The sequence below is a fragment of the Centrocercus urophasianus genome, unplaced genomic scaffold (genome assembly GCF_019232065.1).
Source record: "Centrocercus urophasianus isolate 14NV4802_14NV808 unplaced genomic scaffold, USGS_Curo_1.0 seq_28, whole genome shotgun sequence".
Lineage (NCBI taxonomy): Eukaryota > Metazoa > Chordata > Aves > Galliformes > Phasianidae > Centrocercus > Centrocercus urophasianus.
In genome coordinates, this window is record NW_024884844.1 from 1225722 (window position 1) to 1242445 (window position 16724).

General features: G+C 36.4%; 1 protein-coding gene across 1 annotated transcript in view; it reads right to left on the reverse strand.

Annotated features, from left to right (window-relative positions):
- XRCC5 (X-ray repair cross complementing 5) overlaps window positions 1–16724 on the reverse strand; it is a 50248-nt gene that overhangs the window by 25670 nt on the left and 7854 nt on the right. The window contains exons 5-13 of the mRNA XM_042827014.1: window positions 15941–15989; window positions 14932–15054; window positions 13125–13307; window positions 10410–10524; window positions 8617–8755; window positions 6494–6606; window positions 3126–3188; window positions 1762–1899; window positions 325–415 (exon numbers count right to left, since the gene is read on the reverse strand). Coding sequence (XP_042682948.1) covers window positions 325–415; window positions 1762–1899; window positions 3126–3188; window positions 6494–6606; window positions 8617–8755; window positions 10410–10524; window positions 13125–13307; window positions 14932–15054; window positions 15941–15989 — 1014 coding nt within the window. The remainder of the gene's footprint in view (window positions 1–324; window positions 416–1761; window positions 1900–3125; window positions 3189–6493; window positions 6607–8616; window positions 8756–10409; window positions 10525–13124; window positions 13308–14931; window positions 15055–15940; window positions 15990–16724) is intronic.

The following is a 16724-nucleotide window of genomic DNA, read 5'->3' on the forward strand; positions in this document are numbered from 1 at the left end:
TAACTCTCAAGTGTCTGCCACTGAAAAATCCTGTGAGACTAATAATGATAAAATCTGAGCCAGAATTCATTCAACAAGACAGCTTTGAAAGACTGTCCACAAACCCCTCAGGTCTGCTCAGCCCACAACTGAACTGCTGTAATTTAGACGCTTGTTTCACATTTCATGGTGGCAACACTAGAACTTATTTCAAAAGGGCTGTTGCACTCAAAAAATGACAAAGCATACAATTTCATCAGAAAGCCAAGTATTCTAGTATTTCAGAATATCTTAAAAGAAGAGTATTATAGCATTTGTCCAGCTCCCAAGAAAGGATTATCTTACCAGTAGGAGAGCATTTCTTATTGTTTTTCAAGGATGAAAACATGTACTGTCTTACATCTTCCATGTACGGTAGTTGAACATAGAAGAGACACTGAGAGAGAAAACAGAAGAAAAATCCAAGAAGAAAAAACTAAGCATAAAGTTTAAAAAAAAAAAAAATCTGAGGTACCCCAAAGTGATCCATTGGGCAATAAAACACAGATATTAGATCTTTTAATTTTACTAATATACGTAAAAATTAATCAGTAAAATGCATATAGAGCAACATAATTTTAAGCAGTAAAAAACAAAAAATTATTTCAGAATACAATGATGGCAACACTTCTTAACTTACTACAGGCTGAATAAAGACCCCCGAGGTCATCCAACACCTTTGACTTGCAAAGAGTTCCATCCAGCCAAGGTTTAAATACCCCATACACTGAAGCTTTGGGAGGTTTTATCACAGCTCACCTTGTTTCAAAGAAGTGGTTTTTTTCCCCCTGACATTGTCATGCTGATTTTGCCTTTATTCAAATACCTCCTCCAGTATATACTACCCTAAATAACTCCTTTCCATCCTTTATGTTTGTAGCCTTCATAAGCCTGAAGACTTATGTCCGCCCCCACCTTAGTCATTGCTCAGCCATGCTAAATATATTTAGCTCTTTCAGTCGTCTCTCAAGAAAGATCAGTGGAAACATACCTAGCAAAAAATTTAAGAAACTGTCATTTGGGGTCTTTCAAAACTTAAAGAAATATTTCAAATATGATATGCTTACTTTTTTTAATTAAAAAAAAAAAATGACCAGAATTTTTTTTTTTTCATAGTCTTAAGTAAATATTGTCTTCCTGACTCTCAACCTGAATTTAGGAAGCATCTTTAAGAGCTGTTAGCTCCTCCCCTCAGTCCCAGTTGACTTTGAATCCTAATGACACTGGAGTAACTGGACATGCCTGAAGTGCCAACTGTACACCAAAAATTTGCATTACTAAGCAACCTGGAAATAAATGAGCATTTAGAATCAAAGAAGGAACCTAGTACAACTTTGAATAGTACTCTTAGAGGTAGTTAGTAACACAGCAAGAGAATAGTGGTAACTTGTCTAAATATCCGATTACACCTCTTCTAGATATCAACATACAGATTTCAAGAATAACAAAATGAAATTATTATTATTAAAATACAGATCAATTTTATTCAAATCTCTAATATAGAGAACTCTAATAGAAATATGTATTATTACTTTTCTGTTGTTTTTTTAAGACATTTACTTAAAGCTATTTGTCACCTCCTTGTCCTAAGACTTGATACTACGTCATAAAAACAATAGTGGCTTCTTCTGGTACCATACAACACTGCAAATTCACACGGTTCAATTATAATCATTTATTAATTGGTATTGTTAAAGCATCTCTAAAGAATCTCCCTAAGAAAAGGTAAAGGTGAAAAGTTACCTCATACGCATCCTTAATGCATGGAAAAGCTACACCAATTTGTGGGTTACATCTTCTATCGTAAGCATAACGCACTATAGCTACTACATTCAACTCATCCAATGCTTGAACGAGGGCAGAAAAAGCAACTGCTGCATTCTGGAAAAAAAATCATACAAGTTCTCATTAGTCTGCTGAAAGATGCTTTCCACAGTGAATTCAGCAGCACTTTCAACTACAACTTCATGTTCACAATATTTTTTTTTTTTTTTTTAAACATGACAATTTTGAAAACTAAGAAACAAAGTTCAAATCCTATCATGAGAGTGGGTCCACTCAAAGCTGAGCATTAGCTTTAGATTCAGATGTACCACCGTTCACACTATCCATGAAAAGTTCCCAGAAACATTATGAGATAAATAGAGAAAAGTCAGACCCTTAATCAAATACGTCAAAGTCCTACAGTGATGCTCTTACTTCTCATGTTTAAAATAATTTGGAAGTCTGTTCTAAACAGTAGAATGGTCTGTGTGAAAGTGAACTTAGCCACCATGCCCCTGCACGAAAATATTTACAGGTTTCTCATTATTCATGAGACAGGGTATTCATTTGAGGTTCAAACTACTTTTAATTTCAGTGGACAATGGTACAAGACTATAAGTTGTATTAAGAATGCTTCTGTTTTATCAGTGCAGAAAGAAGGAACAATTTCAAGCACCACTGCTTTCTTTGCTATTCCAGGACAAACTGGCCATGAAGGCCAATGGCATTCTGGCTTGATTAGAAACAGCATAGTCATCAAAAGCAGGGAGGTGATCATTCCCCTGTACTTAGCTCTGGTGAGGCAGCATCTTCAGTACTATGTTCAGTTTTGGGCCCCTCACTAAGAGAAAGACATTGAGGCCCTAGAGCATACCTGGAAAAGGACAGCAAAGCTGATGAGATGTCTGAAGCACAGGCTTTATGAGGAGTAGCTGAGGGCACTGGGATTATTTAGCCTGGAAAAGAGGAGGCTTAGGAGAGACCCTGCTGCCCTATACAACTACCTGAAAGGAGGTGGGGGTTGGCCTCTCCTCCCAAGTAACTAGTGGCAGGACAAGAGGGAATGGCCTCAAGCTGCATCAGGACAGGTTCAGGTTGGATATCAGGAAAAACTAATTCCCTGAAAGATTAGTCAGGCACTGGAATGGGCTGCCCAGGGAGGTGGTTGATTCACTGTCCCTGGAGGCATTTGAGAAACATGTAGACACAGTACTGAAGAGACACAATTTATTGAGCAACGTTAGTAGTAGGTGGATGGTTGAACTAGCTGATCTTAAGATGTTTTTTCCAGCCTTAATGATTCTTTGAAATCACTTTCAGTATTAAATTTGAGTTCATCTCACCTCATCGTCTTTCGCTGCAAAGACCTTGAGAACCTGGTTGCCCATGTAACAGTGCCTCTGGATCTACAGATTGAAATAGTCAGATTAGCTTGATGTAGAACAAATGTTATTAACGTACTCAGACCGAGTAAACTACTGAACAACCAAAACGTTACTCAAGTGAGAAGCCAAAGAACCTAACCACCGTGCACAGAGGTTAAGGCTTTGTGTATGTTCCATATTTCCATTTTTCACTCAGTGTGGATATTCAGTCATATTCTACAAAATATTCCCATAACCTTCCTATCAGTTGGCAGGAATAAGAGGCTACTTTACTTGTAGCTATTGTGAGTGTGGTAATAAGTCAGTGTGGAAAGCCACAGTAGTTAACAAAACACCTAAACCTAACAGGTACTATGCTACATCTATTCTAGCTAGCAAAAATAAATGAAAAGGGAACTGAAGAAAGTCACACCCTTAACTAATAAAGCTAGTTTAAGAGCACTGTGTAGTATTTACAGCTGCACTGGCAAAGCAGAACTTCTGTTAGCAGAGTGTATGCTGCTCATGAACATGGCTGACTGAAAAAAAGAAGTGTCATTACTGGGCATTGCTCCAATAACCAGAGCTGCAGAGGCTGAGACACACCCAGAGAAACACTGCAATAGTGGAACAGTTGTCAAAGCACACATATTGCACTAGTGAAAATGACCTTTCCTTGTTAAAGAAAATCCCACCAAGTTATATTACCTCCAAACTACATGGAGTTTCATCATTTAGCAAATTAGCATAATGCTGTTGAAGTCAATGACAACTTACACCACAGCAGATCTGTTTAACCTATTACAGCACAATTGCTGAACTCATTTACTCTGCCTTCAATTATCCTTTGCCCTTCTATCCTAAAAGTCTCAGGCATTTGTATATTTCATATAAATATCTGAAGTGTGCATCACTGTAGCTTTTGTTTGCCAAAGAAATGGGTCCTTTGTAATATTTTCAAGTATTATTTTTTGTTTTACACAGCATTGCTTATAAATTAAAAATCAAAGTTTAAACGGCCTCTGATCTTTTTTTTGCTGAGGGACGTGAATAACTAAGAAAATAAGAGGTGGTTCTATTCCTTCTTAATTATGAATTCAGAGCTGTTCCCGTTTCTCTAGTTATCTTTTCTTCATAGGGTTGGTTTTTTTTTTTTTTAATTATTATTTTTAAATAAAATTAAATTTAAATACAACATGCATTTGAATTGTGTTGGTAGCACAACTTCAAACAATAAAATTCAGGAGCCAAAACACAAGAAAAGCAAATGTCTTGAAAATTCTACTTGTAATTGAAAACCTCCTGTACAATATATATATTGTACATTATCTGTACAATATAATTTTAATCCTACAACTCCCCTAAATAATTCTAATCTGATAAGCTACATCCAACTACTAATGTGCTTAAATACTCTCAATTCTAGTTACAGGACCAGAGCGTACATTATTTAATATGTAATTCCATTCCTGTTTGTCATGAAATCCATTGTAAAAAATTTCAAAAGCAGTACACGTTTAGTGCATTGAAAAATACAAAAGGTTCTTAACTCCCCAGGGCATGTTTATGTGATAAAAAACCAAAAAATTATTCCTGCAATAAATTATATGGTGGCAGTTTGGAAGTATTACTGCACTATTTGACCAACAGAGGAAAAATAACAGCTTACAAGAAAAGGACTGCTCACTTACAGGAGCACGACACTTCTCAGCTGCTTTCAAGTCAGTTTCTCTTTTCAATAAAAAGATTTCAAGTTGAAACAGGAGGCCAGTTTCCAGCTAAGAAAATGCTGCACATGGTACAACACATCTTACAGAAAATAATGAAGACAGTAAGATTCAGCAGTAAACTATTAAGACCAGAGAAAGATTAAAAAAAAATTCTCTTGTGAAACTTGCTGTCTGAACAGAGGGCTTCAGCATGTCAGATCCAGTTTTTGGTACTGCATTTAGCAGCTCCCAACATCTCCCCGCCCCAGCGAATTTGAGGTGTATAAGCTCATGCACAGTGCTTTTCCTTAAACAATCACTTTCAGTGCTTAAGTCATTGTGCTGGGTTTTGTTTTTTTTTAAGCAATTTTGCAATCTGAACATCCTTAAGGAACAGCCAGGTTACAGGTCTTATTTAGGCTGGAATCTCATTTTAATTCACCAGTGTAACTTTCTGCTTTTTCAGTCAATATGCTTTAGATGATCACACCACAATAGTCTAACAATATCTCTAGTAGTACACAGGGTCTTCTATGCCAACTGGACAGAAATGTTTAGTTGCATACAATAGGGAGACAGTTTCTGCAGAAACTTCCTCTTTTTCATCAGCACCTTTCCTTCTTGGTAAAGCTAGTGATGGCTCAGCCTTTTATCAAGGGTTCTTTTTTATACAGGCATTGAGACTTTTCAAAAAGGAGCAAAAGGGCTAAAAACTTCCAGAAGAGAAGACAGAGCTCCCCTATGGTCCCACTTCAGCACTGAGTGTGAAAAGGACTGGGTGCTGTGAACTCTGAGATGGAGTCAAGTTTCAGTCACCCTGTGCAATATCCTGGAAAAGAAAGAGCAAAGGCAGCTTCTAAGAATTAATGGCATGCACTCCTGTGCATTCTTGTCATCTATCACATTTCCAGAAGGGTTTGTTAAGCCTTTAAGTTTTTCCAGGTAAAACAGATGTATCTGTAGCATTAATTTTGTCACGTAAGTGCATCTATTCACAAACAGTGAGGATCTCCTTGGGATACAGAAGGCTTTTCAGTGATGCTACCTTCATCTTAGTTCTGTGAACTCTCTGCTACACTTAATTTTTATTACAGAAGCCAAAAGAAAGGTACCATTCATAACCTAATCCTTACGGAAAATAGAAGGAATGCTGTTAGTTCCCAGGCTTTTTTTTAACATTCCTATAACGTTAAGAGAGAGGTTTCTTGTGTTTGAAAGTAAAAAAAAAACAACAAAAAAAAAAAAAAAAAAAAAACACAACACACTCCTGGCTGGGGAAAGCCCACAGCTTCTGTTTTATCCATACAAAAAATAAATTCATCTACTCTTGTAGATCAGGCATCACTGTGTAAGTTAGTAAGATGAAATTAAAACTACAGCATATCTGTAGTCACTTTGTGGAGATCTGAGGTCAGTGGCTCTTGCTTCACCAGAAAGAAGAATGGCCATATTTACAGATGTCTCTTCTTCACAAGACTACATACTGCTTGCATCTACTAAAATCCACTCCTCTATAGTTGGCTGCAGGTGCCCCATTCCCAGTTCTAGAATTGAGTACACCACCATAATTACAACAAATTTAAACCAAAATCAACTGTCTGTAACAAGCCAGTAGATTGAATAAGTTTAGTACTGTACCTGAGATGATCTGCTGAATCCCAGAACAGAAAAACATTTTGCTTCGGTTTTGTATTTCATTTGCTCTTCATCTTCTTTGGAAAAAGGAATTATATCACTCCCATAGCGAAACCCTGGAAAACAAGAGAGGAGCATCTGGTAAGCATATGGGCCTACAATTCCATCACTGAAATTAGCTCTCTGAATATTTTAACAATGCATGCACACCCCACAGCTACACTCCACACGCTCACCAAATTACTTTTCCTGTTAACAAAAAAAGCACACACCCTACAGAATCATTTTGTACTTCATGAACAGCAATTGTACTCCTTGTAGATCATTTTACATAACGGCCCTTGTAGAGAGCAGAAAAGATAAAGAAACTGAACATCTTGCTTAACAAAGTTATGATCAGAGAATAGATGTAACAAATAGACTACAACACTCTCTGCAGATGTAATGAAGGAAAAAAAAAAACACGGCATAAATCTTAAGAAGGAAATGACATCACAAGGGACTCAGAGAACAAAATGTGTTAACATTGGTAGTGAGATACACCATCATATAGTAGAAAAAAAAAAAATCAAAACATCTTTGTATGCATAAGTGATCTTTCTAGACACTTCCATTTTAATTCCCACGCCCTACATTATAGGGACACCTAGATAAAATAGGAGCCTCTTTGTTTTTCTGTACCAATTACTCATTTCCCTACCTGAAGTTAAAATACCCTCCCTGTATCATCATCACATTATTATACTGTCACAGACTACAGGCTGTATATCTTAGGTGAGATGAAAGCAGAAGGAACAGAAGGAACACAAGTAAATCTCTGGATGAAAAGCCTATATGCATACAAATTTTCTGGAAACTGAAAAGCAAATAAGCAGACAAAACAAATGATATTTTGGTATGGGTGTTTCAAATGCAAAATATCATCTAATCATGCCATTTCTCAAAATGTCCACAGAAGTTTAAGACCTAATCTGCTCTTTAAGAAAAATGTAATACCACTGATAAGAGAAATTTTTCATCTTTTGTTCCTACTGAACTATTCACAACATTTTTTCTTTGTTATTAGCAACATCCCAGAGCTTTTCACCAGCTGGGGCAATTCCAAGACACCAGCAAAGGACAGTGTAAAATGCTTCCAAATATTCACTATGGTAAGTGGATTTTTAAAAATACTGATAGTTTTGAAATAACAGAGTACTCAATTTTACCCATCATTTCAGCTAAAGAATCAAATAGATACACACACACACACACACACACACACACACACACACACGTATCTCATACTGTTTGGGTGGCATTTTTATCTGCTATTTCTTTAAAGTACTCCTAGTACAATTCAAAGAGGTTAAATTAAAAAACAACAAAGCACAATATGTCCACATTTTTAAGTTTATTTTATTTACATAACAGCAAATCTGTATACTGTTATCTGAATAACTGTGCCCTTTTCAATTAATACACTTGTCCCAATTATATGGGACAAAAAATGCAATCTGGAAAGAATTATTCAATAACAAAATCTAGAATCACACACACACACACAAAAAAAAAAAATCACATATTTGCTTAATTTTGCTTTTGTTTTTTTTTTTAAAAAAAAAAGTAGATTACTTCACACTGCTTATGGGACCTTCAGTCCTCTCAGGAATTTAATGCACTTTGAAACACTGTATATACCACTATTCCATATCACACCTCTTGTGGAATTTGAAGTTAAGCTAATAGAATTGTTTTATACTCTGCAGAATATGTAGAGCAGTTGTTTATCTAGGAAAAAAAAAAAAAAAAGTGCTATAAAATATTCATGTTATCAGTACCACTGGAGGTTTGAAAAAGGTAAAGGTAACACCACCACTGACTACAGAACTGAGATTGCCTTCCACACTGTTCTGTTTAGGAAGCTGTAGTCCCCTCCAAGTTCCACCTGGTGGTATTAGTACTACTCTTCCTATTACTAGGAAGAATAAGAACTTCCAGAATATGCAAAGACAGACAGCTTACACAGTTTACATTTTTAAATTACATTTATACTTCCAACTACATCAGCTAAGCACTTTTGAGTTCTGCAAGAATACAGCCATTATCTCAGGTCTGCCTCCAGGATGCACACAAAGAAGTCATACCTTGAATAGTATCATCTTTCTGAACCTCTGTCTCATCATCATCATTTAAACAGTAAACGGTTTCTCTCTGCACATCTTCTTTTCTGAGGGTTTTAGCATCCACAACTGTCCAAATTTTTTTCACTTTCTCTTCTGTGAGCTTTATATCCAAATTTGAAGAAAAGGAACATTTAATGTTTCAACTGGATCCAGAACTCTTACCAGAACACAAACAAAAGTCTTAGACCAAAGTACGAAGTAATTTTGCCAGTAAAAGAGAGCCCAATCATACATCCCTGACTGCTACCACAGTGCTTTCAGCACACTGTTTCATCCTTATGAGAGCTGTCATTCAACTTTATCATATAGACTGCATTCTTGCTGTGGGTACTTGTGGAAGTCATGCAGCTTGTCATTTATTTTACCTCCTTTCTCACGTACTCTTGACAAAGTATTAAGATGTACATTAAAGGTAAAAGACAACACTCATTCAGCTTGTTTGCCTGAGTTAGCCATCACATTACTATATAACAGCATAAAAAAAAAGCACCCTATCTTACTATAGCTTCTCCAAAAAACAGAAGACAAGCTGCACCACAGGACTGGGCAGGGAAAGAAGGAAAAAAATACTGAAGTGCAATCAACAAACATTTCCTGACTACAGTGAAAGAAATACACTGTCTTTCTTCTTTGAAACTGATGGCGAACTTAATAAATGAGAAGAAAAACGTAGTACTGGGTAGAAAACAGAAGAATGGATTATGGCAGTCGATACCACAAGTCTATTTCTAGCTCTGCTCCAGCTGCTATATCACCTCGGGCTAGCAACTTGGTTCAGGTTGCTCACTCACAGGGTTACTTTGTTATGCATGCGAACACCTTTGGGAAGGGATCCTTACTGTGAATTCATACAGGCTCCGGAAGAATATTCCAACAACAAAATATTTATAAATATATATAAAAAAAAAAAAGATGGGCCCACAGACAGCTCTCTCAAGGCTACATGCCTGTCCTTCAAAAATCAGATATATTTCAGCTTCCTAATATGCTTTGATGCCTTACTGTTCTGATCAGACTCTCAGTTTTGGATTCTAGTAACAAATCAGCCGACTTCCATCTCACCCGATTCATCAGTACTGCTATGCTATATAGTAACCTATTGCTTCAGTTACTGGAATTTCACACAATTTTTGTGTTTTAATATACTTCTTAGCACTGTGTGAAGGACCAAAAGAAAATATAAGTGAAACAGACTGCATATAAGCTCTGGCCAATAGTATGAAGCAAACAAGTTGAAAATACACCTTTCTCAAATGTGAAATAATAATAGATGCAACTTGAAACAATAACTGATGTAACATTTACACTCGTCATTTTACACACAAAAGCATGCCTAGGAGTTAAGAGATACACATTAAATCTCATTGAGCTGCAGACATTTCACTGATACCAAATGGAAAGCTTCCCACAAGTGCAGCATTCTTTATCAAGTTCATCAACTTCAATACCAACACCATTGTGTCACAGCATGGATGGCAATTACTTCTACTTATGTGTATCATTAATTTTTGATAACGTGCGTACAACATGGTGAAGCTAAAGAGTTGCTGTTGGAACCAGTTTCATATCTACTTACTTCTATACACAAAATCTCTGCATTATTTCTGATGCTTTTTCAGATTCTTTTTTTTTTTTTTGGTGCTTTTGGTTTTTTTGTGTTTTTCTTTTTTTTTTTAAACCTTTAAGGATAACATTTGCAGCTGCACCCAACAGGTTGCTAACATACAATAAAATATATGATTTTATGCACTTACTGCTTTGTAGGCCACAATCCTTATAGACAAATTGGAACCAATAGTTAACTGGCATGACCAAGGTACAGGTCTTCTTTCTATTTTCTTAAACATTGCAAGACGTTCCAGGCTCTCTCTAAACAAAGGAATCAAGAAGACAGTAATGAACTCTTTGGTGAACTGTAATAAAATATTACAGACAATACACTTTCTTCAGGGAGATGCAGGAGCCCAATTGTTTCAGCTTAAATGGCATGAAGCATTAGAAAATAAACTCTGTGAATAATCTTGTCATTAACCATTGTCACAGAGAAGGAACAAAAGAGGTGGCACAGTAGGTTATTCCCATCTTGAGTCTTCATTACAGTGTGACATTAGGGCATAAAGACAGTACAATAGGTCTTATGAGGAAACTACACAATTGCTTATTAAGCATTTTACATTTCTCTATGCTCAGTCAATTAGGGCACATAGTTAGCTGAACAACCTAAATTAGAAAAGGCTTCTGCAAGTGGTGAAATGTTTTCTGCAGTGGAAGCAAAGAAATAAATAATCCAGCTTCAATTAACATGACTTTGTTTGTGTGGTAATTAACTTCTGACTTTTTTTTTTTTTTAAACAGTGCTAATGAACTCATTCTTTTTGGAGCATTCAGCTAGAATGAAATAAGTTACTTCAAATATTTCTAGCCTAAACAGCATATGTGCAAGTTCATAAAATACAAGAAAGGGAATTTTAATGATCTCATACCAAAAAGTGTTTATTCAACTGCACAAATTTATGCAATGGAGTCCAAAATTTAGAAGCTGGAAATAAAAGTAGTGTATAATACATTATTGTGAAATCAAACAGGCTCAACTATTGCACTCTGGAATGGTTTCCAGCTAATGCAAACTCTATTAGCTCTTTTGCTATAAAATTCCAGTGCCCAAGTGCTCAGAAAATGTTATTTTTATTGCATGATTACGCAAAATAGTGTTGATCTCCCCTTTCTCACATCGTAATGAAACTCAGAATGTACTTCTGTTGATTAAAAGAGTTTGTCTAGCAGAAATTAAGATCAACTCTTAAAAACGCTAATACAGAATTTCACTTATTCTACTTTTTAGCTTTCTTAGGAGAAGCAGCTTGGCTTCTTGTTTATTTGTTTTGTTTGTATTTTGTTGCAGCTGTTGTTTACTTTTTTAAAGCTCAAACAGAAGTATGATAAAAGGAGAAAATACACTGAACTTTCATAATGAGATAAACATTAGATTTCTTTTTCCCTAGCGAAAAGAAGAGAGGGAGGAAAAACACCTTTTCTAGCAGAAGAAACACCGATACAGGATTGTTACAAAGAATTTATGACTACATCATTAAAACTACTCCAACGTATGTTCAAAGTGGAATGTGAAAATCAAACACCTGAAGGCGCCAAATGCCTAAAAATGTAATTTAAACTCAATTTTAATTAAGTCTTTCAATCTCTCATATTTACAGAATAAAAATACACCCTATTATCAAAGACTATTCAGTCACTAAAATGCTAATAAATGCACATGTGTTTTAAAACTGTCTTGTCTCCACTGCTCTTCAGTCATTTCTCCCAAAAGAATGGAAGCAGAAGAATCTCTTGCCTGATAACTGAAAATCAAACCTAAAACAAGCGAAGAAAATTATCTCACTTACCTTCCTTGCATTAATAATTTATAAATAAATTTTACCAGCAGAGATAATTAACACAGGAAAACAAAGAATGTGTCTGAAATGGATTTGCACAGCTGACTCCTTAAAGCTTGATAAGCAACTTAACTGCATCTAATACCTCACATATTCTTAAACAACTAAAGCTTAAATCCATTACCCAAATGCCTATTTATCCAAAGATTTTGGATTACCCTTTAAAGTGTGGCACAAATACAGCTTACAGAGTAGCAAAAAGCCCGTGATAAAATACCTATATAAAGAAGGGGCCAAGCCAGCAAAGTAGCTTCATGCATATGGATTACTCCAAAGGATAAATGGCCCCCAAAAGATACTGCTCATCTCTGCAGTCTTTTGATGCAAAAACAAGGCCTGTCTTTTTTTTTTCCCTGTAGGTTGATGCTGCTCTATAGAGTAGCATGGATTATATACACAGTGATACACATTTCAGCACTAATTCATACTACCACTCAAATTACAGTTTAAGTGGCTGCTGTTATGCAAGCCAGATCAGTGGGACAGAGTGAGGGAAGGAAACTTCACAAGTAAAATGATAAATAACAAACAACGTTAATCAAAAGGTTTGTGGCAGTTTGACAAACTAGTGAGTTACAGGAAGTCTCAAACTGAGAAACAAGCTACCATTAAAAGTAAAATGTTCTATCTGTATCATATCACAGATTCCAACTCTTTCAAAAACATTCTTAGAAGATCTCATTCATAGAAGCATTCCCTCAAAAATGCTGCAACAATGAAGACGGAGGAAAACAATTTTGTTAAGTTCAGGTATTTAAAAAAAAAAAAAAAAAAAAAAAAACCACACAAAAAAACCACCAACATTTTCCCACCAACATCTGCAAGCTTTTCTAACTGTTTTGGAGCTACTGACAAAGTTCTACACTTCAAAAGAATGGAAGTTACAAAGTTATAAAAAAAAATCCACTGACTTGGGTGAAACTGACAGTCATGCAACTGTCTAATTCATTTAATCTTTTCAGGGAAGAAATCAGAAAGTAAATTTAAAGCACTATAAAGAGGACTAGTCAAGCTTACCTGAAAGTGTAAATTTCTTCCAGCCCTCCTTCTTCATCCAAAGTATGCATCAACTTCTTCACCACATCAATGCCTTCCTTTTGCTGCGCAGTTAACCTCTTTCTTGGGAATGAGTTTTGGTGCAACTGCGAGTTGGCACTTGCATCTCCATGTCCATCAGCACCATCCACTGGAAATGGTAAACTAAGAACACAAGCAGGAGCTAATTTTCTTCTGAATAACAATAACCAACCAAAACAAAAACTGTATCAAGATTCACATTTTCTATGTGCAAAAAGCTGCACGGCTCACAAAACATAGAAATATACAAGGCTTAATTGGCATTGGTAATGACTTGAATAGACTGCTGAAGGTATTCTGGGCATCACACTTCAGACTGCCTGTAGCAAAGAACTAGAGAGTAAAGACAATGCAGATTGAAAAAAAACAACAAGATTGTCATTATTTTCCTTCACTCCCTTCCTGTCTAGTCTTGCTGTAACCTTAGCTTTGGGTCCACAAATGCCTTCAATGAATTTATTAAGTCCACACTACAGCTCCTTAATGAATGGAGCATACAGGTGAAAATAAATATTAAAAATTTTCAGAAATAAAACTGCAATTTTAATTTCCTCCACAAAATTGTTACCAGCAGCTATTGTTAACACTCACACAAAGTTCTACTTTAAAACAAGCTCCTACCAAAGGCCTTTAGCATGCTTTTACCACCATGTGCAACAGTGAACACATCTCAGCACTACCAGCAATTCCTCAGACCAATGCCTACATCAGTACCAAAACAACCAAGGAATTCTTGTTTTAGTACTGAAGACAGAGTCACAGAACTGTTTGGGTTGGAAGGGACCTTTAAGATCATCTAGTTCCAATCCCCTGTTATATGCAGGGACACCTCCCTCCAGACCAGGTTGCTCAAAGCCCTATGCAGCCTGGCCTTAAATGCTTCCATGGAGGGGACTCTGCTTCCATTTTCCAATCCCACCACTGTGAACACTGCAATTTTTCAAACTCACCCCCTCTCTTCAGTCTCGCTTTCCTTTTGACATCACAATCAGGCTACATGCATCTAAAACACTACACCACTATTTTTCCCAGTATCTTTCTTAACTAGAAGGGATCTAGGCTGCTGCTGTGACACAATGTAACGCTGCAATGCCATAGAAAGCGCAGCAATGACAGCATAGTAGCCAAGTCCTAAGCTGCAGCAAGTACAGATATGCCCAAACACAGCAGCAGTAGGCACAGAAACAAAGGAAAAAAACCGCATACTTCCAGAAGGACTCAGGTACACAGGAATCTCCAATGAAATACCCTAGTCTACACTGCCAGCCCTTAAATGAGGTCTGGGAAGGGATGGATCCTGGCTCCACCCCTTCTGCTCACCCAATGCACCGCATGCACCTGTGCTCCCCTGGGTTGGCCCTGCCTTCCCACCAGGTGCTCAATCACTGGTTCAGGCTGTAACTTAGCATTTCCACTACACACAACCACCACTTCTTGTCTATTTCTGTCACACTGTTTCCCTCTTCACTGCTTGCATAGATCTTCTGTTTCCCATTTTAGACTTTGACTCTAAGCTAGAAGTTTACCTGCAGAAGAAACTATCATTTTAACATACATTTGCACTTCATCTATCAACAGAGCTAGGTTCACTGCACATGTAATTCACATAACTACTTATCACATATTGTTACACATCTATAGAAACAAAGTACCAAATGATCACCAGGTCTTTCAAAATCATTATCAAAAATGGATACCTATTTCTTTGTAAAATCACATAGTGTACAATAGTCACATCCATACTTACAAAAATTGGAGTGAAGTTCCTGTTTTCTTCAAGTTAGCAATGATAATTTCCAGCTGATCCTCACTGACAGGACTACTAAGGTCTGTAAACAGTTCAATATGTCTCTTCTCAAATTTCTTTCCTCTTAAAAAACAAACAAACATATTTACATGTCAGAAATATTCTCTATAAGGCTCTTTTCTAATTCTGTATTTGTAAAACATACACACACACAACAGAGACAGGAGCTGTTTTCTCTATCATTACTCATATTTTAAGTAAATTTTAACCCTTATCTGATTCCCCCAGAACACTTCAATTCCCCAAATTCAGGACTCTATCCCTATAACCGTGTAAATCACTAACTACTTCTACATGAGTAGCACTGATTTTGAACAATGGAGGTACAATGTTAAGAAGTACATTAAGGCTGAACTACTAGAACATCAGTTCACTTATTGTCACAAAGAATCACACTTTCAGTCTGAGTAAATTTGTCAATAAAGTTTGTAACACTTGGGGTGCCAACTTTTTTCTACAGCTTATTTTCTCCTAGCACAAGTTTCTCTCCCACACTATGTGTATTCACAGTCACGTTAACTCCAACAGACCTTATTTTGCTATTCTGAAAAAACAACACCGTTCCATTTTTATTTTTTTTTTGTAAGTTATGCCACTATCTGTGTAAATTTATTAGTCCTTTCCTTGCTTTTTAACATCTTATTCACTTCATTTTTTGAAAACAGATCACAAGAAAAGTGACACTACTTAATTAAAGCACTTGTGCCTTGTATGATGGCACCAGTAGTCTCACCAATCTACTGCATAGTTTCCAGCTGAATCAAAGCTTGTAGATTGCCCAGGGAAGCCAGATGTCTCATGGAGATTCTTCAGGGACAGAATTATGTAGCATGATGTTTGTTTTGTTACTTTAAAACAAAACATTTTGAATATTCACACAATCAGAAAGCAGGCCAGCTCCAGAGTGAAAGCTCAGAATTCTATTAAAGGCTTTAGGATACATACTTACAATGTTTCCTGCTGAAGCAAGTCCATACACACAATAATTGCATCCAGAACTAAGCAAAATTAAGGAAAATCTCATTCAGAATATTAATCACAGCACAGAAATGTTTTGTTTAATGAACTATCCTCTGTCTTTACCCTTCTCCCAAAGCACTGACATACACGCACTGTAAGCAACAAACATTTTGAGCTAAGTTTGCTTCAAATATCTACTGTACAACAGGCTTCTAGATAACCTCTGTGATTTGCAATCTTGTATCCTTCCCACTCACCTCATAGTGAGGTATGGGGTCTGATTCAGAGCCCAATCTTAGCTGCCAATAAGGAGGCTCAAGTGTAATGAAAGAGAAATCTAATACACTTTACTTGGTATCCACAAACAAAATTTCCTTGTCATTTCAAAATACTTTCATAATTTTCCTCACATTAATTTACCTTCAATGCATCTGCATCTAACAACCCTTCAATAGGCTCCACTTCATCATAATTTTCAGCAGGAGTGTATTTTTATCACTGTGAGCAAATCTGCTCACCCACAGAAGACAGAACATGACTCTACTGCTAACGTACAACTGACTGGCCAGACCACACAGTTAACTGAAACAGATTCTGCAGTCTGAAGAGAACTCACATCAATCTCGATATGGTCAGAAAAAGGAATGACAATCAAAGAAGTTAGAACAGTGTTTAAGTGAAACACAAGAGAAAACTCTTCAGACTGCTTTCTTTTAAAATTCACCTTATGCAGCTAATAGAACAAACAACTCACAATATTGAGTGACATCTGG